Below are 26,750 nucleotides of genomic sequence, written 5' to 3'. Positions count from 1 at the left end.
TGTTGTTCTGAGGCTGAACTTTCTCAGCTGTAGCACTCTGTGCCACTGCTTGCTTTGAGAGGAGCTTGTAGTCGAGGTTCTCAGAGCTATTTGTGTCCAATGGTTTTTCCTACTCTAGTTGTACTTCAGTTTGGATACTCAAACTAGAGTGACTGTCCCAAACTAAATTAGTATCAAAGCTGCTGTATAACCTGTTTATACTACATATAAGGTTATGAAAATCCTGGGATTAAAGCTCTTAATTTCTGCAACCATGGAATATTTTGTATGTATTCTCTTTTTCTGTCCTCACTTGTGTACCACTTGTTCCCTGTCTGTTAGAATCATGCCTAACATTTGAAACCTTTAAGTAATTTCAGCAACCTGCCTTTAAAAATAAAGTAAGGACAGCTGGTCATAAAAAGGCTTTTACTTCCTCCCCACTTGCTTCACTTAAATTTTAAATTTTTAAAAGTTAAAAATCCTTAAGCTCTGGCCAAGACATGAAGTGTAAGATTCTGACTGTGTGCCTCCCCCTCCATGCTCAATGGGTTGACAAGGAATGCTGTTTATTTCCTTTGACCTATTCTTGTTTTCTTTTTTCTCTCTCTTCCTCTCTTTGACTTCCTATTCTAGGATGAGTCATCCATGTTCTTCCAGTTTGGCCCATCAATAGAACAGCAAGCCTCTGTCATGCTCAACATCATGGAAGAATATGACTGGTACATCTTCTCCATTGTCACTACTTACTTCCCTGGTTACCAGGACTTTGTGAACAAGATCCGCAGTACCATTGAGCACAGCTTTGTGGGTTGGGAACTGGAGGAGGTCCTCCTGTTGGACATGTCACTGGACGATGGGGACTCAAAGATCCAGAACCAGCTGAAGAAGCTCCAAAGCCCTGTTATCCTCCTCTACTGCACAAAGGAAGAAGCCACCTACATTTTTGAGGTGGCCAACTCTGTGGGTCTGACAGGCTATGGTTACACGTGGATTGTGCCCAGCCTGGTGGCAGGGGATACAGACACAGTGCCATCCGAGTTCCCCACCGGGCTCATCTCTGTCTCATATGATGAATGGGACTACGGTCTTCCTGCCAGAGTGAGGGATGGAATAGCCATAATCACCACGGCTGCTTCTGATATGCTGTCTGAACACAGCTTCATCCCTGAGCCCAAGAGCAGCTGTTACAACACCCAGGAGAAAAGGATTTACCAGTCCAACATGCTCAACAGGTAAGGAAAGGGGCTGGGCCAGCCTTGCAAAAGAGGGGTCAGAGAGGACCTCTAAGACCAGAATAATTCTGCTAGGATGTATGGTGTTTCAGGACAGCGGGTAGTGTTGGCCAGAACCTGGGCAAAGGGTCATGAGTGCCAGTACTGTTACCCCCTTAGAAAGCCTCCATACAACACAGGGGGCAAGCCAGCATGAGGAAAAGGAACAATGAAGGCATAGTGCAAAAATTTGAGTGTGACCCTCGATGCAAAAAATTTTGCTTTTATAACAGCGCTGAACTTCTTGGAGTGTCTTTGCATGAATGGATCTGTAACTGTGAGGTGGGCTCTTGCTGCCAGCACTGGGGATGTTTGTATTGAACTCTAGAAGGTGCCAGGTTCTGTTCCAGGCACCAGCAGTATGTGAACAGCTGTCCTTTATAGGTGATGGTTGTGTAACTCACCTGGAATAATTTTGTGGCACCTATTGTCTGAGGACCAAGTGTCCTTCTGCTGTCCGTTAGCCCTGAATTACAGGAGAAAAGGAAATACAGAGAGATCTGGAGAACTAGAGCTGCAAAAAGAGAGTCGACAATTCTGCTCAGCTCCTGCTTAATACTGGAAGCCTTTAAAGCCCTTGGGTGTCTTAAGGATCCAGTTTACCTCAAACAGAAGGACTTGTGCTATCACCATGGTCATTGGCACCTTGTTTGCCATCGTCTGCTGGGTGTTTTGGGTCCCATTTTCTCTTGTGCACACTATGCAGAGAGCCTAGGCACATCGATTGGAATGGCAAGTTTTTCTAGATGGAAAAGGGCATTTAAAAATAGAGAAAACCTATTTGGATAAACATCTTCTTTTGATCCAGATTCAGATTTTCTTAAGAAACAGTGCTAAGACACCTGTTTAAGGTCATAGAGGAAGCCTGTGATGGAACAACCTCTAGAACAGCACTCTGATTGCTAGATCTTCCTTTTTGTCCCAGCTGGAGTTTTAGTATGTCACTAAGCAACCCAGATAATTAGACATGGGAAGAGCTGGAGGAAGTGGTAGCTGCAATTAGCCAGATAACCTGCTCTGCTGTCATTCTCCTATGTTTTACATATAAAATTCTTGGGCAGGTTGGTCCCTTTGTGGTAGGACAAGGGGAATCCAGGCAGTAGCCATCAGGAGAGGTGGCCACACAGAGCTCAGCATCTTTGTTCATTTGTCACGATGAATCATGGAACAGTGTAAATGTGATGGATTGGTTTGCGTGCTGTGACCCCTCACTGTCAGCTGTACTAGGCAGATAGAGGGACTGGTGGACAAGAAACCAGATTTTACTTTGCCTGAAAGTTGGGGATTGAAAAAGTCTATTCTTTGACCCATTATATTATCCATAATGCTATCTGCTATTTGTTCTTTGTTGCTATGTTCCATTGGCATATTACCAGGTCTTATTGCCTTTACTTCCTCTTCCCCATACTGGTGTTTTGCTGTCTGCAAGCCTTGGAATCACCAAAGGCGCCCAAAGCTCTTATCAATTTCCTTCTCAGCTAGGCTTAGGGGTAAGGGGTGTTTTCTGCTGCTCTTTTGAGTCATCCCTGGAATGATTGAACAGGGAAAAAGATATGTAATATGTACAAAGTTATCAGAAGTAGCATCCAGGCAGGCTGTTGTTCTACCTTTCCAAATGAATAGGGATTTTTCGGGCGAGCTGTATTGTGTCTTTTCAGCAGTTATCTAGAAAACAAAATGTCGTCCCCTGCTATGTGATGCATTGTTCTGCAGAGACCTTCTGCTGATCAGTTCTGTTGACACTGTATTAGCCTGTGCATAGCATCATACCCATATAGCTACACCTCTTCAAGGACCCAACATAATCTCTTTGCATAGCACTTCTTTGCATTGTATAGAAGTCACCAGCTCAGAGACTCTTGAGTCTCTAGATATGACAGTACTGTTGTGCAGCGTAGATATGCCCCGAAGCCTGGGCACCCCACATGAAAGCAGTTGTCACTTTTCAAGATACTAGCTTTCTTCTCACCTTCATGGCCCAAATCATGCTGTTCCATCTCCCTTGTTTGCTTTGGGTACAGCATTCACAGGAATGACTGCAGATACATGTAGATATACCCAGGTTAGTTTGGGTACCGACATCAGTCTCCCTGAGAAGCAGAGTCAATTAGTCCATGCCAAATTCCGTTCTGCCACTGCCTAGATTGCTGCAGGCACCTGAGCTAGCTCAGAAATAATTACACTGTGTTGCAGTTGCTTCTGTGATCACAGTGCAAATATTCACTTTGCCTCACACAGCACTGGCCAGTGCTCTGCCGGTCTGGGGTTCTGATCCTCCCAAATATTTCCACCCTGTCTGTACTTTCTGAGTGAGGTGGTTAAAAAGTGTGACTTCAGTGAGTTGGGTGCTTGGTTTTCTGTTTAAGTTAAATTACTTTCTGGCACCTTTTGATGTATAAAAGCTCATAGTGTCCAAAATAAGCCATTGCTTTTACAAATCCAAAGGTTCAATAGAAATGTGATAGCTTCAAGATCAGCCTCACAGCCTGGAGTTTGGGCAGGAGGAAAGGTAGAGGAGAGGGAGAAGAAGTGGAAAGAAGCAGACATGAAGATATGAGTTCACCTCACTGAACCAAAACCCGCAGAGATCTGTGTTCATACCTTCAAGTCCTGTTGAACTTGCTGGAATTTACTATGTGATAAGCCTTAAACCTCTCTTGATATACTTTGTCTGTCTGAGGTCTTTAAATTTCTCCTGAAATGCTTTGTCTATCTGGGGTATTATGGATGCTGCAGACCTGGCTGCTTCATACCTTCCCTAACTCCTTCCACCTCCTAAAATCCCACAGCACTTGTGCATTGTGCACAGCAGGCAGCAGCAATACCTGCATGTCTGGGACACGGTCTGGCTCTCTTTGGACTGGACTGAAGGTTCTGGAAAACTAATTTTAGTCCTGCCCCGGACCTGGCAATACTATATTCAGCCATCTGCAACTTACAGTTCCCTCTCCGCATGCCTACACAGAATAGAGAAATGTATGTACGTGGGCTTGATGTCTGGGGAGACTGCAAAGTGTATGTGACCTCAGATAATACATCACCACGTAGCTGGTGTTTCAGAAACTCTTGAAGCTAATCCAAAGTGGTCCAATTTGCTTCAAATCCATAGCTGGGAGGCAGTGCGATAAAGGAATTTTCACATTTTATTCTTCGGAGAGTGACACATCCAACTAAAAAAATGTGTAATTTAGTTCAGCTGGGGCACATTATACCCTAAGACTGTGAATTAGTCATTTCCCAAGATCTGCCTTTGAACTCTGACCATTTCTTTTTTTTTCCTTTCTAAAAGTGCAGTAGTTCTGAATGCAGCTAAAATCAAATGGTCCTGCTCAATGTGGTCTCAGTTGGTGGTTGATCTGGGTGTATAATGGAGTAAGGAGGAAATGAACTGAACGTTGCTCAGATTTAGAAAGAAAGCTCAGTTTCTCCATGTCTTTCCCTTTCTTACGCTGATGCTCTTGTTCATTTTTGCAAGTGCTCGTGCAACCAAAGTTTTGTTTGAACTATGGATGCAAGCACAAAAAGAAACAAGACGGACTGTTATCTATATGCCATTTCTTGCCAATGTAGGTGTTGGTCTGCATCTTCTCTTATTAATAATGGTCTCATAGCAACTGTTGCTTGCCTGTCTTGAAACTGATTCTCCTTTGTGTTAGCCTGGAACTGCAGAAGTATGATCACGACCATTAAACATTGCAGATTTTGTCCTAGAAATGAGCCCTCTGGTGAGATAACTCCACTAACTAGTAGGAAAATGATACTTTAAGAAAGGTTTGTTCTACAAGAATTGTTAGTTTTCTTTTTGAATGATTCTTGAGGAAGTTTTCCTCTAGTGAGGGATTTATCTCAACTTATGCTGGTAATAGGCTTAGGTGATCATTTGGAGTCCAAATATCCAAAAGCTGTTTTCCAGTTCAATTACACTCTTTAATTCTTTGTTTTGCTTGTAATAATTACCTGTTCATTTATTCCGTCTTTGTCCCAGAAAGAAATCTGGTTGGAATATTCCAGTCTACCAAGTTTATAGTTATCTCAATGGTCAGTCTTCTCCTGGGCATTCAGCAAACCACTGTGGTCTCTCCTCCTTTCTACTGGATGAGAAGATTACAGAGATTGGGAAGGAGTTTCTAACAGGGCTTTCCTCTGGCCAGATGCTCAGATGTGGAGTTCTTCCCTCTTGGCCCTTCCAAGGAGAGTTGCTAACCTTATAGGCATCCCGCAAAGTTCATCTATTCTCCTTTCACCATGGCTGCTGAGGAAAGAGTGGGCAGAGGTGGATGTGTTTATAGGCAGCCTTCTGCTTATTTCATTATTTTAATTGATGGGACAGATTTCCTTGAGCTCGGGATTGGTGCTTGTCATTACATTTTAGAAATGGGAAGAAATAACTAAATGACAGGAGCATTCTTGGGAGTGGAATTCAGGGGTGAGTCATGAGAAAAGAATACGATTTCTGACACATATTTGAGGAATAGAAACTCAGCCGTTTTGTATGAATATTCACAGTCATTGGGCTACATAAGCTGTGTTTTTATTAGAGCCTTCAATGAGACCTGGGTTCTTCCTACTGGTTGTCATGGCTGCTTGTGAATGCTGGGCCATAACTACTAGTTTGTTTTTGTAGGGTTACTAATGAGTTCTCCACTGATTGGCTTTAATAGTCTCTCATTTAACACCAGGCTGCACACACCAGATTTCATTTTAATAAAAAGTGCAGTGAAGCATTTGCCTTGGAATGAAAATACAAATGTGGAATTATACTGCTTTTGCAAAGAAATACATTAAGAGGGGAACAAAGGTAGGTTCAGTTCTGCACCTCAAGATTCCTCAAATATGAAAACAGCTGGCAAGCTAGCTCGGTGCATTGTTTGGACATGATACTTCCACTTTGGGGGAAATACTGACTTTCATCTGGAGCTTTCCATGCCAATCAGTTAAGAAATGCAAAAGAGCCCTTGATGAATGGTTGGAAACTATTTTCCCTGGAACACCCAGGGCAAGCTCTGTTCTCACGTGGCCACATTCCCCTAGTGGACACTAGGAATTGCTGGGGCTTAGAAAGCTGAACAGTGAGTCAGTGAGCAAAGAAAGTGCTTGCAATACGATTGTACAGATATATTGCTTCCCTGGAGACTCAAGACTGTAGGGGCTATACTTATCCCTGGAAAGGTGCAGTGCCCTTTCAGGGTGTTGTGCCACTCTGATACCTGGGAGCAGCACCATGCCCATAGCATCCTGGACCTGCTTTCCCCAGGTCGGTGGCAAGGACAGTGCCCAGGCAGCACCTTCACTTGTTTCCTGGGCTTCTCCCAACCCACCTTCCTGCCCTCTCCTCTCCAGCCATGGCAGCTATCGCCTGCGACATCAGGCATGGGGATCATCCTGTGTCATTTGCAGGTACTGCCATGGAGCCACTTTGTGTTATCTGCCAGCTGATTGAGCCACACACCTTCACACAGCGCAGCAAGGGAGTTGAGAGCAGGAATGGAGAAAGGACCATTTGTGTCGCCTTTTCTCCATTTGTAGGACTGCCGAGTTAACCTTGTGCTATGAGACAGGAGCGCTGAAGTCTTACTGGCTTTGGCAGAGCGGTATTTGTCTGCTTGGGAGCTGGCTGGGAAGCCCCACTCCAGCCCTTAAACCCAGCGCTGCTCCAGTGGTGGGAGGCACAGTGCTGGGACTTGCTTCTTGTCTCTGGGAAGGAGTGGGGAGAAGGTATAAATGGCACGTTCCCACGGATGTAGAAATTGCCCTTTTCAGAAACTTGGAGGGTGAGGGAGCATATGTAACTTTTGACCTTTCGGAGCCTTTAAGCTGGTGTCTTGTTAGCAGCTCGTTATGTTCCCGCTGGTTGGTGTGTCCGGCTACCGTCAGGCTGGTGCTAGCTGGCAGCACGTGGTGTGAGCGCTGCTGACGGATTAAAGATCCCTGCTGCTGAAATCTGCTTGTTCCTGTCACCGCTCCAGCAGCAGCTGAAGGCCGCGGCTGGCCCGCGCCTCCCGCCTCTGTTGGGGTCTCTCTGCCTCCCCACGTCCCTCGTTGTACATCACCTCACTCTCTGCTGCTTGCATGCTGTCATCGCTTTTTTTTTTTTTTTTCCTTTTTTTTTTTTCCCCTCCCCACCTTGCATTTCCTGGTACATTTCATTTGCCCTGCCTGCGTTGCTCCCTGTCATAGTGGTTCAGTGCTGGTGAAAGGCATTGGGTTCGTTACCCTGGGCCTACTGATTAGCCACACCACCTGCCCGGGAGGTGAGCAGTGGGTGAGGGGTGCATTTATCCATGTGCCACTACATCTCCGGGGCACTGTTGGTTTCCTCTCACTCCTTTTTTTTTTTTTCTGTCCCTGAAGGGGGATGCTGAGGGCAGCTTTGTAATGTGCTCTTGACCTAAACCTCCCCCATATGGGTGGGCTGCTAAGGGTGCCTGATGCAGAAGGGCACAGTCTGTGCCCGGCTGTCCTCCTTGCTATGCCCAGCCCTTAAGCTGGGCAGTGAGAGGCACAGCTGTCTCACAGGGGAAGGTCTAACATGAAATCAACTCGATATGCTGGTAGGATATTGCAGACCCCTGGCTTCTCAAAGGTAGTATATGATGTGGAGACAGCAAAAATATTTGCTCCTCAGCAGGCACCACAGGATACTTTGGTCCTGCAGAGAAGGGCTTTGTCTGAGGGGAAGAGGAGGCACTTGTTCTGTGTGGGCAGCTGGATTTTTCATCCTCTTTGCAATTAAAATAGGATGGGAGGGTTCAAGTGAAGTGATGGGTTTTTGGCAAGGGTTATCTTTTGATTAGAGGACAGACCCTTTCATAAAGGCCTCCAAAATCCACCAGCTGGGAATGAATTTTGGTATGCACCATCAGTTTCCAGATGGGAAAATGTCCATGTTCTGCTTCCAGCCCTCTGAGACATCTCCTGCTCCGCAGCCAAGTCCAATTAGTGCTAATACAGTGGCAACTTCACTTGCTGGTGACAATATGCTTTAACTTGTGCATTCAGGCTCTCTCCGCTTTTCATGAAAAGCGAATCAAAATCCTTCCTTTGTGGCGGAGCTGAAGGAAGCAGTGCGAAACCACAAACCCAGCTCTGGCTACGGTTTAGCATCAGCTACAGCAGCATCTTCCCCTGATCACAAAACACAGTTGGGGTCCTGTGGATTTTAAAGTGCCCCAGGGAATTTGAAAACCTGCTTTAGCAGATCAGTGGAGGGAAGGTGAGAAATAGCCTCTTTCCTTCAGGGACTGGCTTGATGAGGCTGTGGATATTTTCTGACTTGCACACCTGCAAATCAGTGGTTAGCCATATGCGGTTTCATCACTAGAGCCTGTAAGGAACACGTGCATTTTTTTTTTTCTTTCTGATAGAAACGTGGGTTTTAGGTTTTGGTTGGTTTTTTTTTTCTTCTCCCCTCAGACTTAATGTTCTTACTATCTTTCAAGTTTTTAAAAATAGGAACTGCCGCGTTGCTATGGCTCCCTGTGCAACTCTGGAGCAGCTTTCTCTTCTCTTCTCTTTGATGCAATTTGGGTTTGCGGTTTGACAAGACACCAGCCCAGCTCGCCGCCTAGTGGCTCCTTCCCCGGCGGGGGGTGGGTGGGTGGGTGCGGTGTGGGCCGCGACAGCGTTCACCGTTGGCAGAAAGTCATGAATAAAAGGGGAAAAAAAAAAAAAATTAGATGCCCTTTCTTGGCAGAGAGTCGAGGCATTAACCCTGGTGCATCTGGGACGTGATTTATTTGTTCCATTCTGCAGTCTTAATGCCATTCCTGCAGTTTTAACTTTTGATGGGATATTCTTTTCCTCTTTCTGTGTGATGGAACTGAGCCTTGACAATCAGCTGGTCTGTTCCCCTCCAGAGGCATCTGGCATTCAGTGGTCTTTGCCATCTATGCTTTGTCTAAGAAATTGTGCATGTTTCAAGCTAAGCTCACAGTTAAGTGCTTTGCTGAATCAAGTCTTAGAGCACTCCTGACTAGGTACTGCTCATGAAATTCCTCTTAAAATCATTGCTTTAAGGGTATACTTGAGCCTTGCATCCAAATTTTGGGAAAATGTGGATCTGCATATCTGCGAGGCAGCTGAATACTTATATCGAAAGGACCAAACCGAACTGTGGCTTTGAACACCTGTTACCTGTGCAGAGTCCAGACCTCCCTCTGCAGCTCACAGACCTCTCCACTGGCCTGTTTTCAAGTAGCTATAATTTTTAAAGTACATTTTGTTTCATATTGCAAATTTTATTTTCTTTCTCAGTTCAAAGGTGAACATTTTGGAAAAATCTGAGCAAAAAACCCTGTTCATCCAATTTTGTTATGACAGTGTGAAATGAATGCATTTGTTCTGCTTTCAAGTAATTATGGAGCAGTGAGGTTTCTGTTAGTGTGGACAAATAATTCAAAGCTAGCTTAACTTCAAACTTCAAAAGATCATTTTGCAGTGTTAGACAAGCGATTCCTGCTTTATTAAGGTTAGAAAATTTGATTTTGAATTAAATATGAACATTCGAAGGTGGTATATGTTACCTTAGTGTCTTTTTTTTTGGTATTGTACATTGACTGTGGACTATATTTCTTGAAGTATTTGAATGAAATATAGTCTAAAAATGTGGTATTTAAAATGCTTAAATGTGAGTGAAATGGTAACAAAGAAAATACAAATGGCAGAGACCTGTCAGCCTGTCCAGTCCACTACCTGCCTTATCATTCCTGCAGCGTATTCTCTCCTGATTTAAGTAATAAAAATGTCCCTACTCAAGTCTGCAAGCACCTTAATATAAAATGAATATTAAAATCTAACCATAGTGCCCTTGAAGTGATCAATCAGACTGAATGCTGCCAGCCGTCTTCCTACAAAGAAAGCTCTTTTCCATCCCTGTGAAGAGATTTCTGAGTCTGCTATATCACACTGAACAGGTCTCCACACCTGTCTTGATTGAGTAAAGACTGTAAGGTGATTAGAGCTCCCCTCTGCCGTGACGTACCATGAGAAATGCTTGAAAAACAGATTTTGTGAATTTAGGGTTGGTCTTTGTTGAGGTTCTGGCAGATGGCAGGTAATCAGATGAAGAGTTCACCCACTGATGGTGTGGCCAGGGTGGAAGAGAACTGCCACACTGGACTGAAAATCTGTGAATCTCTGTGGCCTGACAGTGGTTAAAAATGCACAAATGCTGACTTGATGCTGACTTTTTTTTCTGGTTTTTGAAGCTGTATTAAAACGAGATGGAAATGAGTTTTCAGTGTCTTGCCCGGCATTCTTCCCTGTATTATTAGTGTCACAAATGAAATCATTTTTCAGCAAGATGGCTACCTCCAGTAGCAGTGTCAGCATCTTACATTTATTTATGACAGGCTGTAGTATCTTTTATCTGCAATTCCAAAGCACTTTACAAAGTAGAAAGGGATGGCTTAATTCACCACTAAAATTCAGCCATCTCTGGGGTGAAATAGAGCAACTGTTTAACAGCACATAGTATGAAGCAGAGATGAATACTGCACCTCACTGGAGCTGCACGAAGAATTTCAGCTGGCAGAATGAAATTGCTAGAGGTGGATTTTTGCCAAGACATTGGGGCTGTTTAATAAGCACAAGAGATTAGCAGCAGTGCCACACATGCCTCTTGTGTGCCTGTGTGAAGCAGGCAGCCAGCAGTTCCAGAAGTGGTTTCAGGAAGGAAGTTGGCAGTGTGCAGACTTCACCAGCAGATGATAATCTGCTTTCAGAGACCTCCTTCATCACAAGACCATGACATGTTTTGGGCAGATGTACCTAGATTCTATATTGATTATCTACTTATTTCCCCTGGAAACTCAGCCCTGGGCAGAGGGAGACGTCCAGCAAGGCTGCTGTGTACCACTGGGTATAGACGAACGATAACCAGAACTGAATGGGGAGCATAAGGGTCAACTGCAATGAAGCTCTGGGAGGATGCAGCCACATGGGTAATAGATGCCATAAATAAAAGATGGTCCCCCCAAAAGGATGTTTTTCATCACTTTCATCCCCTTTAAAATAATGCGTCACTGGCAGATTAAGCCCTGTGAGTGACATGAGGTACCTCAAACACAGACTGCTGCAAGAAATGCTTTCCATCCTGTTCTCAAAGATGCTGATGCTGCCCTTCTGCATCTAAGTGGTGACGTGTGGCATAGTGAGAGCTTACAAGAGCTGGTGCTTAAGCCATGACGAAACACTCTCCAGCATCACCAAGGGACTGTGAAGACTTTGAGGTTTAAAGTACAGACTCTTACAGTCTCTGAATAAAGCTGAACATCTAGCAACTGCTCTTCAGTATGCCTAGTATGCACTCGTGTAAAATAGCTGTTCTCGGGGGGAATGTGGGATGCTGAGCTTTCCAGCATTTCACTTGCCCAGATCCAGGAGGTGCAATGGGACCAATCTTTTAGGGTTCTCCATGTTCTTCTGCCCTCATCTCAGCTTCTTTTTCTTTCTTTCCTTGCAGGTGTGTAGTTGAGGTAGTGGGGGAGCTCTACTTGCAGATCTATTTTGCTTTTAACGTAGCTGTGAGGAGGAGGTCTTGCTTTTTGCCAACGTGAGAGTACTGGTCAGATGAAACAAATACTTTGGAGATGGTGCCAAGTCACACCAGTTTCTCTGGTGGCAGTGGAAAGATGCTAGTTCTGGGATGCTGGGCCCCAGTTTGATTGGCCAGAGTGAGAAGTTTACTTAATTTACCGATTTGTAATTTTTTCTCCAAGCAATTTTTCATGGAAAGCTCAAGTTTGAATTGATGAAGGCACAAGCTTAGCAATGCCGTGAAATTGATTTGGGATAGTATATTATAGTTCCATGAAATTGCTTAACAAGAAAGTTTGGCAGAGTGAGGGAGCCAAATGAGAAGAGCATGGCACTCCCAACAGTGGGTGGCTCTGAAAGTACCATGTAAGCCAGTACAGAGGGTAAGTAGTCATTCAGGGCTAGGATTAGCCACAGGGGAGTGGAGAGCTGATCAAGTGAGACGCATCTACCACCTTCTATTGGGGATCAAGCTGGTTTGTGCTGTTGCTGCTTGCCTCCCTTTTTACTACCCAATTCTGGACCCTCACAAAGCCCGGAGAAGGTGCTCAGCTGTGGCAGCTCTGAAACCTTTGTCACAGCCGTCAGTCGGCAGCGTGGAAGCAGGTCCCCAGAGAAGGGCACTTGACAACAAGGCAGCGAAGGAGTGTGGAGATGCGGTGCAGGAGGAGGAGTGCTTGGGGAAATAAAAAGCATCACTGGGCTTGGTTTTATGGTACTCACTCTGCAGGACATGCAGACTACTGCTGAGCTCGGCACATAGCCGCTTTCCCAAGTGGGAGGACCGTGGGTGGCACTGACTTGTTCCTCCGTGTGGTTCGTAGTTTACTTTTTCAGTTTCCACAGGTCAAAGCAGCTGAAAGCCAGAGAGGTGCACAGATGCTGTGACCTTGGCTGTGGCCATTCTGCTGAAGCAGGACAGTGGGAACTCCTACACCAGCGAATTCCTGCAGCCTTCTGCTGTAATGTAAGAAGTCAAGGGAAAGCAGCCATATAAATTTGTCATATTTGTGACAGAGGCTTTTGCTGGAAGATTTTTCTAAGCGTCAGAAAAGAAAGCTGTGTGGTAGCATGTCGGGGTGTCATTTGGAGCTGACTGATTGAGAAACGTTCCTTGGTCCTTTTCCCCTCACCATTGTAGAAGAAAGGAGATGTGGGGCTCATCAAGGAGACAAACACTCTTGTGCCTGCGGCTATTTACTTAATCGTTACACCTCCAGGAGGATGCTGTAGAAGACCATGAGCCCTCAGCGCTTGGGATGGTGAGGGTGCTCTCAGTATAGCAGTGTCCTGGTGAGGTGCCCAGGAGCCAGTTTAGTACCACCAGAAAGCTATGGAACAAGTTCTTTTCTGGTGGCACATGGTGGTGGGACTGTGAAAGGTGGTGATAAACTGAGGGAGGTCTGTTTTACAGGAATGGCTCTCTGATAACAGCTCACTCCTTTACTGATGTAGACCTATGCCAAAAAGCTTATTTTCCTAGTCAAGTCCTTAACATCACTTGGTTTTGCAATGTCTGTTGTGTATCTCACCACTAAAGATGCTGTTTCTTTATGGTTCTTCTTCAGGTCAGGAATCCTTTTTTTGCTCTCTTGTTAGCAGGCATGGGAGTGGTGGACATGTTCTGGCCAGCGTGTGTGAGAGCAAATTTAGAATATATTTGTCTGCAGTATTCAGAATATGTTCTTCTGCAGTACATCTATCCAAGGATGTAAATGGTGGGTAGTCAAGTAGAGGAACAGATGATTGAACAAGTACTTAGATGTTTGAACTAACAATTTTTTTGCTTCCTCCTCAACCCACTGATCCTAATGGGTTTCCCACTGTTTGCCTGAGAGGGCGCTGAGAGGGGTTGGGAATGGGACTCTTGTGAGCTTGCCCAGATCAACAGTAGTCTTTGCTAATTGACATTTTCTCCTTTTTCAACATAATTTTGGAGCAGGCTTGCAGGAGTACATTGTGGAAGGAGGGAATAAGAGGGTTGCAGAGGAGGCAATAACCCATAGGCAGAGCCCTAAGATTGCACTGACGTATCCATGCCTCCATGCTCATGGTGATTTGCAAACAGCCAGGGATGAACCCACTGCTCTTGTTACCAGTCATGTCCCCTTTGTGTGTCTGTGTCCTTCCCTTGCTCCCATCCTCCATCTTTCTCATCCTTCCCTCAATAGGTGATTCTTTTCTATAGAAATATTAAATCTTCGTTTAAAACAGAAGAACCACCCCATTTTCCCCACCCCCTTTCTTTCCTCTCTTTCATCTTTTCTTCCCATGGAAGTGTTTGAAGTAGCACAAGTTCCTGAGAAAGGCGGTTTTTTTCCTCCCTTTGTGCTTTGGCTCTGTGTCCCTTCTTCATTATATCTTCCCTTTGTTATTTTGTTCTGCCTGCCTCGTCTCTCTGTTTTCTCCCCATCTCTCAACCCTTCTTCAAGGCTCTTTCTTCATTAATATGTTAATTTCTAGACCAGGAATGCTTCTTGCGGCTCACTGTTCACCAGGGAGAGCCAGAGGAGAGAGCCAGGAGAGAGGGAAGAAGGGAGAGAGAGAATAAGAAAGAGGAGGAGGGTAGTAATTTACAACAGGACAGGACAAGGGATGTCAGCAAAGGAGGAATCTTGCACTGACTGGTGTCCTGATGCCAGGGAGAAGAGGATTATCCACGTTTTGGACTGGGTTGGTCTTTTTGTATTGTTTTGATCTTTTCAACTTTTGAAACATATTCTTAGTAGAAAAAAAAAAGTTCAATATTAAAAAAGCCCTAAGCTCTTTTTTTAAAATTTTTTTTTCAAGTAGTTCCTTTCTGGCAATTTCCAAATTATTTTTCCCTGTATGTAGAAATTTTTTAAACACCAACCCCTACTCCCACCCTAATATGGTGCCTTTGTTTCATTTGATTCAAATGTGTGGCTTGCATGGCTTTACATAAGGTTTTAGGCACATTTTGCAGGATTAACAAAACCATATGAGAAGTTCTTTGAAGGGGGTTTTACACCAGCAGAAGTTTCCTGAGTTTTTGTCATCTTCAGGTGAGAATTAGAGGATGGTTCAGCTTCTGTTCAGGTGAAGAGATGTGGATAAAGACTACAAGACCACAGAACCTGGATAGCAGTGAAAATGTTAGGGAATCTGGAGCTAGAAGGAGCCTGAGAGCTGCAAGTGGAGACAGGTGTGATGAGTCAAAGATTTTCTTTCTGCCTCCAACCGGTACAGTTACTGGGTGGAGGGTTGCAAAGGAGCAAATGATGGAGGCAGGGACCTCTGCAGCATGGACCAGATCCGGGAAGGATGTAGAAAGGCAATGCTCACACTATTGCAATTCTGCCCTGAAATTAGGGAACCTCTAACTATTGTATTTGCTGCTTTATATCTAACGTAGCGAGACTTCTGTCTGTGCTTGGAGTTGTACGATCATGATTGCCCAAGCAAATAATTAACAATGCAGCAATGAAAGTCAGTGCAGGGGAGCTGGCTGGGTGGGTGCCTGGAGGTGAGAAAGCAGGTCTGAGGAAGGGCATATGGTAAAGGAGGGAGACAGGAAAAGACAGGCTCTAATACAGTGCTGCAAAACCGGTATGAGCTGGAAGCAAAATAACCGGGGAGGAAAACTCAGGGGGACTGCTGCAATGTTCTGTGAAGGCCAAGGCCCCCGAGCCAAGAGCGTTTCATATATTACGTACACACAACTGTGTCAGATGAATATTATTTAGGTTGCAAAGGCAAGCACTTCAAATGGAAGAAAATGCCAGAATTAAGGCTGCAATCTTAATTTGGCACTCTTGTGTCTATGCATTATAGAGCAGTGGTTTCGAGACTGCACAGTATCTTTCAACGCAGGACCCCTGCCTGCTTCCATACGCAGGATAGGTGGCATTTTCTGACTGAGCAGTGATTCAATGTTTTGTTTTCTTCGCCTTGTTTAATGTGTAGCCTTAAGCTTTGTATTGTGCCTGCTTTCACAGGCTGCTGAGAACAGAGGATTCTTCATCTCAGGGTGTTATCTGTGGCACACCTTAGGGCAGTATCTCAGTACATCATGAAGTTCATGGATTTTCACCCTACTCCTGTGAGATGAGAGGACACAAGCTGCCTTATGTAAATCCATTGTATAGGCAGAGAACTGAGGTGCAGCAGGATTAAGGTCAAAAATGTCTATTAATTTTTCATGGCCCATCTGAGACACCTAGAATCTCGTTATTCAAAGTACTGATCATTACAGAATGCTTTCTGTGTTCAAAGGAAATTTCTCTTTGACTTCAACTCAGCAATTCCTTGAATTGTCCCCTGCCAAATCTTAACTAGGGCTGAACACAATTTTTCATTGATTTTTTTTAAATGCAAAAATGGAGGCTTAGTGACATGCAAGTCATATGGGCTGTTTGGTTTTATCATGTTTAATTGTTTGTTTTGCAGAAATCATCTTGAACCCAGGAGAAAAACAAAACAGTCTCCAAACTGTTTCACTTTTTAAATTTTAATTTGATTTATTTCTTTCAATATATTTTAGATGAAACATTTAATTTTTTATTGAAATTAGTTTATCACTTCAATATATATCTCTTCCTTTTATTCGAAAAAGGATATTTGAAAATGTTTAGATTCAAAAGAGGGTGGGCTGAACTATATATTTTGTCAAAACTTTATACTTACTGATTTGCCAAAATCTCAGTACAGTACTTATTTTTGTTTGGAATTGCTACCATACCAAAAAAGGAGCTGTGGAGTGTTTGTCCAGCTTTTGTCAAGCATCCAGAAAATCAGGCGCACAGATTTAGTGACTACTTGCAAAGAATCTGGTTTAGGAGAATTTACTGGCATCACCAGGACCCTTGTGCAGAGGTAGGGACGAATCCAGCTTTGCAGTATGGTTTTCAGTTGGCTTAGCCATATGATCGTCTTGTTTATCGCAGCCATTCTCTGGCTCTCCTTTGATTACTGCCCACTTTCCAAACAGCTAAGTTGGATTCCTGGTTCAATACATCTGGTGCACTGAATGAGACAGAGGTCCTGCAAGAAAAATTGTCGTTGATTATGTCATTCAGGAGTGATTCTTAGTGGTTATGCAAAAAGGGCTGCATTCAGGTTGCTTGAACAACTGTAATGCTGACGTTTCCCCATTTTGCAGTGCTTGACTTTGTATAATGAATAAGCCCAGACTTTGGCAAAGTGCATGGTTTAGAGGCCACAGACTTTTCAGCTTTTCTCTCCACCACTGATCTCTTTTGTGTTGTCTCCTCCACCTTGTCTTGTCTCTTCTGCCCTTCTGGCTCCTTGTCCCAGCCTGGTTCTTACCTAGAAAGGCTCAGACCTGCCTCACAGATATCTCATCTGACCTCTAGATTCTGGATCTAGAAAAATCCAACTTCCACTTCTGGACTCTGTGCCACTTGTTCTCATCCATTTCCACTTTTCTTACATTCTGGCACCTTGTCCTATCTGTCTTCCCCTCTGTTTAGCCCCAGTAGGTCCCAGTCTTTTTGCCCAAATGGTCCAGATGTCACACCTCCCAGTTTTCTTCTCCCATGCAGCATTTCAGCCCCATACTTCTCCCAATGTCCCAAGGCAATGTATCCTGATCACCTTTCTGGCTTTCCCACTACTTTTGAATTAGCCATCCTCTTCTTCCAGCAATCCCTGTGTGCAGGCAACAGGCAGGATCAGGGGACACGCAAAGCCAACAGGTGCAGTCCTCCTTCTCTTGCTTCCCCAGTCCAGAGCTAGACCTTCCTTGAGCTCATGTGTAGAGAAAGTCCCTTAGACTACAGAAGGCCCAGTGAGCACAGGATTTTTTTTTTTTTAAAGATCTATTAAGTCTCTGTTGAACAAGTGTGAATTGCAGTTGTTCTAAAGGCTTATGACCTGTCTAGGTTTTCACAAGTATGGCAAAAATCAGCATGTGACATGAAAGGAACCTTTTCTTTCCCCTCTCATCAAAATTCAAGTCCCTTGAAAGCAGAAAACTTGCTGGAGCTTTTTAAAAAGGTCACTATTTTTTTCTTAATGTTGGTAAAATAGTTTCTTTCCTCTAGCCTGTTTTTGGAAATGGACCACTTTTCCTTCAGTTTTCCTCAAATATCAAACCTGGTATAAGCGTCTGATATGGAAAATTTCAATCTGAAAGATAAAATTTGGCATAGCTAGAGGAATCTGTGAGGAAGGCTTTACGGAAGTAAGCAAAGGGTAACCTGAAGAGACAGCAGTATCAGCCCCAGCAATGCAGATCTCACCTCTGTCTGTGGGCTTCTTGAAGCATTTTTAGGAGGTCAAGGAAGATCTGCTCACTGGCTGAACATGTCCTTGTAGGGGCTTAAACCTGGGGCTCAGTCAGAAAGCAGAGAAATTATTTGTTTTATTTCAGCTTGAATTAAAAACGAGGTTTCTTTAAAAAAAAAAAAAAAAAAAAGCCTACCCCAGGCTTTCAGCACCTTTAATACTCATTTACAAATGCATGTCACACAATGAAAGAAAATCAGTGCCAGTCCCCAGCGTGGAACTAAAACCAACCAGCCAAGCACTTAGAACAAACAAGCAAAAGAGTGGAAAAAATCCAGTCCTCCACAGGCTATCTTTCTTTTTCTCCTCTTTCTCTCTCTCCTTGCTTCAGCCATGGGTGTTCAGCCATGGATGTTCAGCTATGGGGCTGCATTTTGCAGTCCTGCCTTCACCGAAGCTCATTAACCCATGCAGCTCATAAATCATCCCCAAACATAGGAAGCTTTGATGAGAAGAAAACAATGCCAGACTTACTGTTTTTCCTCACTTTTTGTACAAAATTTCTAGGAGCCCAGTGGCATGGTGAGGTTACAGGCTCCAGCTGAGAGCTCTGGCTATATGCTACACAATGTGGGAGACTGAAAGAGGGGACAAGTTTGGGGTCAGGATGCTGACAGAGATTTGGCAATTTGTTTCAACAGCCAAGCATCTTCTGATACTTGATGCATCCTCCCTTGGCCTTTCCTTGGAGAAAGCCCAGTGGAAAGCATCGCTTCTGTGGACTCCAGGACGAGCATTCTCTGCTCTGGGAGGGAATTTCAGAAACAGAAGCCCTGTGACTCCAGGGAATGGGTGGCACATCCTTGAACCTCACCACTAGCATTGACTAAATATTCCTGCCTACTAATGGCAATGTGGTGGGACTTGTAAGATGAACAAGGTATCTCAGTCCAGTTCAGAGCTGATGTTATCCTTCTCCTAAGCCAGTCCCCTTCTCAGATAGTTCCTGTGAGTCATCCACAGCAGAAGGGGCCTGAGTGGGGCTCAATTACGAGCTGCCTTCTCCTGGCAGGTAAGTGATCCTTTCCGGTTGGCATTCGTCAGACAGCGGAGGGAACTTCTCCAGCTGCTGCCCACTTTATACCTTTCTCAGGGATCAACACAAATCTCCAGGGCTATTATGATGCCTCCTCATGTGAGCCTGAAATATACTGAGTATAGATTGAAGAAAAAGAGGAAACAGGAAAAAACATCAGCATCTCAAATGATGTGCAAGAGGACTGGTGCCTGTGGCACTGCATGTATTCAATTTCAGTGTGCTGTATTTACTTCTGTTTCCTCTCTCTGAAAAGGCAACCTTCAGGCACTTCGCTAAATGGATTGAAAGGTTTGTCTGGCTTTAATGATGCTTTTGAAAGAGTCTGTGTGTTATTCCTCCACTCAAATACTTCTGAGAGATTTTGCAATACCTCTTGGTAAATCAGAACATTACGAATACCTTGGCATTTAGTGGGTAGGCAATGTTCTGTTCTGGGACTACTTTAGGAAGAGTGACTGGGTTAATAAGCTAATGTTTTCTAGGAGAGGGTATCCTAATCTGGGAGAGTATGGGAACAATCAGTGGATTAATTAAGATGTGTGTAATGGAGTGGTATGAACATTTAACTATAGCAATCAGATGAATTGGAAGCACAGTTTCTGTCTCAGGTGGGATCCTTTAGGGACACAGAATCTATTTGCCCCGTGAAGTACAATTCCCTGTACGCTTTTATAGCAAACCTGCCATAGTGGAGACAAACTCTGACTCTACCCTTAATTATTATGGTATAAATCTGTAACACCAGACTGTTCAAAAGGAGGAAGACTGAGTGCTGCAGAAGAACTGGGCAGCAGAAGAAAACTAAGTGGAGTCATGGCAGTTTATGTGCATACCTGAGATAAACTCTGTCTCTAGCAGTGGCTTTAGCATGAAGAGGGGAACTCAGCGAGCTGGTATAAGTTGAAAAGATTTAGTTCTGGTTCCTCAGCATGACAGTCATGAACCAGCATCCAGGGAAAAAAAGTTGGAGCTTTTTTTTTTTTTTTTTTTTTTTTTTGCTTGCATTTCTGAGTGGGCTGGGCTACATACCAGTGGAGAAGGATGGAAGAACTTATGGGAGAAAAGATTGATTTTGTCCCACTGACTGGTATCATTTATGCACACAAAACACTTGGATTAAGGAAGAAATTCTATTTGGTACTTCTGTGACCTTAAGGAGCAACCGCTGTAGGGATGGCACACGTATTTCGTTATCACCATTCATTATCAGTTACATCTATCCCTAGCCAGGCTGGGGCTGGCGCTATACCCCACTGTGAGGGTACTCTGCTTAGATACCACAAACTCAGGCTTCAAAGAAGATGTAAGTATTTTCTATGATATAAAATTACTTCAGAAGAATAGTGTCGCGGTTTAACCTGGATGGCAGCTAAAACAACCACACAGCCGTCCGCTCACTTTCCCCCTCTCAGTGTGATGGGGCAGAGAATCAAAAATGGAAAAAAAAAAAAAGTCATGGATTGAGATAAAGACAGTTTAATAGGACAGAAAATGAAGATAATAATAATAATAATAGAATATACAAAACAAGTGATGAACAGCACAATTTCTTGCCACCTGAAGTCGATGCTCTGCAAGACCCCAAGCTGCCCCACCTCCTGGCCCACCCCCTAGTTATATACAGAGCATGACATCATATGATATGGAATATCCATCTGTGTATACATATCAATATGAATTTCAGCCTGGAGAAGAGAAGGCTCCGGGGAGACCTAATTGCAGCCTTCCAGTACCTAAAGGGGCCTACAGGAAAGATGGAGAGGGACTGTTTATCAGGGAGTGTAGTGGCAGGACAAGGAGTAATGGGTTTAAACTAAAAGAGGGGAGATTTAGATTGGATGTTAGGAAGAAATTGTTTACTGTGAGGGTGGTGAGGCACTGGAACAGGTTGCCCAGAGAAGTTGTGGATGCCCCATCCCTGGAAGTGTTCAAGGCCAGGTTGGATGGGGCTTTGGGCAACGTGGTCTAGTGGAGGGTGTCCCTGCCCATGGCAGGGGGGTTGGAACTGGATGATCTTTAAGGTCCCTTCCAACCCAAACCATTCTGTGATGATTCTATGATACCTTTGGCCAGTCTGGATCAGCTGTCCTGGCTGTGTCCTCTCCCAGCTTCTTGGGCACCCCCCACCTTCTTGTTGGCAGCTGAAAAGTCCTTGACTGCTTGGCAACAACTAAAAACATCAGTGTGTTATCAGTGTTCTTCTCATCCTAAATCCAAAACACAGCACTAACCAGCTGCCAGGAAGAAAATTAACTCTATCCCTGCTGAAACCAGGACAAAGAGATTTAGAGAAATTCTTCTGTATTAGTATATATGACAACTTCAAATTTAGGATGCCTTCCCAGGGAGACTTAGGTTGACATCCTTATCTGAATCATCAGGAATTTAGGACTTGAGGCCCCTGTGCTTTAACTACTGGTTTTAACTACTGGGGTCTTTGGAGGGGAAAGGAAGATCTTGGTGACTGCCTCAAGGAAGGCAGTGGAGAGAGCAGAGGACATGTGCATCCAAAGGCCTGTGAATAATGTGGAAGAATGGACGTGAATTGTAAAAGGCTCTGTTTCCACAAAAGCATCACCTTTTCCTGAGCTCTGAAGAGTGTCTGAAGCCACTTTCCTTCTCACACCTTGTAAAACTTGAGCCTAGTGTGTGAGTACTAGCTTTTAGAAATGATGGGCCAGCAGCTGAGCCCCAATTCCTGGTGCGCCATATAGCACCATGTGGGCATAGAAAAATAGCCAGGACTGGAGTCCTGAGTGGGTCCATTGCCTGATTTTCAGTCAAGCAAAAGATAGTGATACAGATAGCAGCAGCTATTCTATTTCTAAGAGGTATCATGTTAAAGAGCTTGTTAATACCCTCCTGCCTCCTTCCCATCCCTTAGGCAACCAGCATGGGCAGCAAGTGTAAATAAGTAAAGATATGCAAAGGGCAAAATTTCATTCCAGCTCAGGGCATGTTCTGTAGTGCAACGAGTGAGCAGTTAGAGGGAAGGCTGGGATGCAAATCTGCAGTGCTCCTTCCCAGAGCTGGAGATAATTGTTAAAGGCAGACAGAGTCGGGGTGTGGATGGAACTGAGTGGGACTGTGTGAGTGGGAGAAGAAACATGCCTGACCAACTCTGGCAATGGGGGGTGCCTATTCTGGCAGCAGGTGGGTGAGCATGTGGGCTGCAGTGACAGCGTGGTGAATATGCATGACTGAATTATTAGTTCGTTATGCATGTGGCTAAGTCAGGTGGTGGGAGGAATGTGGTCAGTGGAACAGATTTCTGCTGTCCTTCTGGTCATGGTGTGAAGAAAATACTGAGACCAGTATTTTGACTGGGCTGTGAATCTAGAATGACTCCCAGTGAGCAATAGCTCAGCATTGAAACCAGCTTTTCAGCTCCTGGGACACTACAGCATCCTAATTCCCTCTGGAGCTCTGTGGACCAGTTTCCAGCTATTGTAAATTGCTGCAGGGCAACAAATCCATTTACATCTGGGTAATAGAAAATATAAATTTTGCGCCAACTTCCTTGTCTGTCCATCTGTCTCACTTTGCCACCCTTGCTGCTTTGTCTTCGTTAGCTGTCCCCGGCTGTCACTTGAAGCTAAAATGGACTTTCTTGTTACCCCCATTGATTCTCCCTTTCAAATGTGTTTAGCAGTGATCCTGGATTCTAGGCCACGTACCACTGTGCAAAGAGGCTGCACTGTGCCTTGGGGAGAGGGGAAGGCAGAGCAGAACCAATTTATGATGAGAAGCATCTAGAAACCAGGGTGTAAACCAGACAGAAAGCAGTGAGGATACCTCTGAACATGCATGCTGGAGCCAAAGGACCAGCGGTGACCAGACCCAGGGCTACACAGGGTGGAGGCTGGGGATTAGCAGCTGTCCTGACCTGGAGAGGGTTGTCCTTTTGGCCCTTGCCACGGGTGAGGTTGCTGTGCTGGAGCACGGGAGCTCGGGGCTGTGCAGCCCTCAGTCTCTTGAATCACGGAGGTGGTTGTAGCGGGAGAACCTCTAGCACCGAGAGAGAGTGGGAAAGCCGGAAGGTTAGAGGGGGAGTAACAAAGAGAGATAGATATGGGGAAGATATGCGTGTTCCCACCCTGCATGTGCTTCCCACGGGGACTTTGGCTCCTCTCCAGTTTGCAGTGAGTGGCTGCGTGCTTGCTTGGGGGCTGGAGATGGCTGGCATCAGGAAAGCTGCCCCCAGTCCTGGAGTTGGAGGATGTGATGTTTTCTGGGCTAGGACCAGTTCTGCTCTGAGTTAAGCACTCCTCCCCGCAGAGCTCTTCTCTTTAGTCTATGATTTGGGTATCTGCTCCTCTTTCCAACTGTAGGAGGCTGAGACTGATGGGATGTGTGGTGCATGTTTCTGGTGTGTGTGAAGAAAACACCCCAGACAACTGGGCTTCCAAGCACTAAGAAGGCTCTAGGGCAAGAAAAGCGGCTGATATTAACCTTGCACATTCTTTAGCTGTTGGTTTTCTTTTACTGAATGAATGTCACGTGTCCTCCTTTTGCGCATCATCCCCCCACCCCCCTGCTCTGGGCTTTACATCAGCCTCCTTAATAAGAAGTGCTCTGTTTTTAGTCCCAAGTGAGTGCCGAGCCCTTCGCTGCAGGGCTTACTGTTGCCTGAAGCTCTCACCTGAAATAGCAAGCTGGCTCTTCAGGCATGCCACCCACCCCTGAAGAGCCAGTCAGAGCTGGGGTACCCTGCATTGTGCATGGGAGCTCACAGCCATCTCCCACCCCACCCCAGCTCCTTTCATCCATCATCATCAATGACTGGGAGGTAGGAGTAAAAAGCCACATCTCCAGGTTTGTGGTTTATAGTAAATTCCTTCAGGTAGTCAGCTGCCATACTGATCACTCTAGAAGAACCTCCCAAAAATTCATGGGTAAAAGGGCCGAGTTATTGAAGAGAATTGGCAAGGATACACCTCTGCCAAGCCCAGCCCAGGACTGCTATGGGTGCAGTGGGAGAGTGTCTCCCTGTCAAGGTGGCACTGACCAGAGCATGCATCAAGATATATCCTTTCTCTCACCTATTTCCACCCCCAGCCCATGATGATGCCTTTTTCAGGGTGCTCTCAAGGTGTCATTTCTTTCACATGTATTTCCCCATCCTTCAGCTGCCTCCGCCTTTATCTTTGAGAGAGTTTGCTTATATTTCTTCCGTCTCAGTACTAATTTCTTGAGACTTTCTTGCTTGACCCTCCCATACCTTATTCAATAGTCCAAGAACAAATAGTATTTCCTGGGGTTAAGATACAGCAAATGTGAAATATGTGAAAGGGAAAAGGCTAAAAGGAGAAGAGTTAAAAATACAATGTCTAATTGAGGTATGGAAATAGTCGCTTTAGGGGAATATTATGGCAAATAGCTTAAAAAGATACCACAATGGATTACCCAGCTTTCTGACTAGCCTCAGCTATTACACAGGGCTTGATAGGAGCAATAAAGGCTCATGCATCTATTCTGCAGATACAGGAAGAAGTTAATTTAGGCAGTGATGGGAGGGAGTTGCAGATGCTCTCATAGCTCTGTTCCAGGGTGGGAATCCTCTGTCACCACTGTCATGGATAATGATGAAACTAATGCACAGGGCAGGGCTGCAAGGTGGAGAACAGGCTCATCTTTAAGTGACTCAGCCTGGCCATATGCTCACTGCTCACTCTGGGACTCTCATCGCTCTTTGTTTTCTACTGTGTGTCCTGGTGCAAGGAAGGGAACTGCAGCTCCCTCTCCAATGTCATCATCAGCTTGCTTTCACCATTATAGCTGTGCACCTGAGCCATTTCTGTCATGGGTCCCTCTGCCTACACCTAGGGTAGCTCCTGACTGAAGTGGTGGGCGAGCAGATACTGTGGTGAGGGACCCAACGGGCAGCTGGCAGCCACTGAGGTCCTGTGGAAGGATGCTCCAAAAGCAAGGCAGCTCCCTTCAGTATATAAAACATGGCTACTTAGCTCAACTGTCCATATGCACTGTCTCTGAAGTGCTGGACTAGGAAACTCAGAAAAACTAAACCTTGCTTGTGAGATTTTTAATGTTTCTTACTACTGCTAAAACAGATCCAGAGGTTCCCCTTGCCATGACACTCCACCTCTCTGTCCACCCCTTTCTACAGTCACATTTTCTGCCCTTCACTCTTTTGTTTCTTGGTCCAGCCACCTTCCTACTCTTTACCCATCATACCTGGCTGCAGGGTTATTTAATATTTTTGTTTGTTTAGTTGTTTTTTATTATGCTATTTGTAGGAGTAACTGGAATGACCTATTGCTTCTGTTCACAGTTGTTTGAAGGTGGGGCTAAAAATTCTGTGTGTGTTGTGCAGGTGTGTAAGAATGGGTGACTGTGACATGAAACAATAGGTGACAAGTAAGTTAGTGATCATAGTTTGATGTTTGGTTATTTCATTGGAAAATGAATGTGAAAAAAAGACCTAAGCTGGCCCTCCTTTGAGGGGAGAGCTGTACCAAGTCACCTCCAGAGGTCCCTTCTAACCTAAATTTCTCTATGACTCTCAAAATCTTGTTTGCTGTAGCGATATTTTCGTCCTGAAGTGTGTTTTTATTTGCTTGTCTCACAGTGCATGGCGTGGTGGGACTGGACAGTATCTGGAATCTTATTGTCTAGGCACAGAAATCCGATCAAGTGTTTCTCCTTTCACAGCCTAAACCAATCTTACTTTGCAGGAGAGCACAAAATTACAATTTGAAGAGCTCATCTGTAGAAGTGTTTTGCCAATCAAGGGCTGCAATGCCAAATGGGGTCAAAGTCTACGTTTTCAGAGTGTTTGCTAAATGAGGGCTTGCAGCTGGAAGTGGAACTGCAGGGCTGAAACTGGACTCATACGTGAATTTCTCAACATAGTTCTCTCTTTCCGTGTCAAAATGGTTCCTTTTGAGAATCTCTGTGGGCTGCACTCGATCTTCTTAGTCTCTGAACCACTGATTATAGCACCTCAGCTCCTTCCTAGAAACCCAGCTATTTTCATGTGTTTGTTCCCATGTCAGAATAAAATGAATCAGAGAGGAGGGGGGCATCATGGCAACTTCATTGTTCTTAATCATTTCACATTTTCCTTCCAAGACACTGTGATAGCCACAATAGCCTTGATTCTGGCTTTCTATAATGACTCTGAGAAGGATTTTCAGGGATATCAGTGTAATTTTTTTAGACATTAAGAAGGAAGGGCCAAGAAACCCTATTTTGAATGATTGGCTACTTGATGTACCATAGCAATTGACCCTCTGGAGGCACTGCAGGCCTAGCTAGCCTCTGATGTCCCTTCTGAGCTACCCCTGTCAGCACTGCTCCTGAAGGACTGAGCCCAGGATTGACAGATGACATTTGCAACTTGAGAGGCCAGGGATGCTTAGAACATCATTCCAGGGCCCATGCCACCTGTACCACCTCCACCATGCAAACTTACTCTTCTTCAGTCACTGGCTACTCATCTTGGTGGCAATGTCTGTGCATGGGATCCAGGAGCCGTGAGGTCCCCATCCCAGCTCTCAGCCTTCCCCTTGCCCTGCCCAACACACCCTGAAGAAACCTGTAGTGTTGCCACCCTGGCTCAAGCTGTTTTCTAACACCACTATCATCCATGGCCATTTTGTAGCCAGCTGAGGCAGCATATTTTGGAGTGG

At 44.9% G+C, this 26,750-nt stretch overlaps 1 protein-coding gene across 1 annotated transcript in view; it reads left to right on the top strand.

Annotated features, from left to right (window-relative positions):
* GRIN2B (glutamate ionotropic receptor NMDA type subunit 2B) overlaps nt 1-26,750 on the top strand; it is a 207,766-nt gene that overhangs the window by 86,417 nt on the left and 94,599 nt on the right. Inside the window, exon 4 of the mRNA XM_075750709.1 lies at nt 616-1,214. Within this exon, the coding sequence (XP_075606824.1) occupies nt 616-1,214 (599 nt within the window). The remainder of the gene's footprint in view (nt 1-615; nt 1,215-26,750) is intronic.

The sequence above is a fragment of the Balearica regulorum genome, chromosome 1, assembly GCF_011004875.1.
Source record: "Balearica regulorum gibbericeps isolate bBalReg1 chromosome 1, bBalReg1.pri, whole genome shotgun sequence".
NCBI lineage: Eukaryota > Metazoa > Chordata > Aves > Gruiformes > Gruidae > Balearica > Balearica regulorum.
Note: the sequence above shows the minus strand (reverse complement) of the source record. Positions and strands in the feature narration are given on the sequence as shown.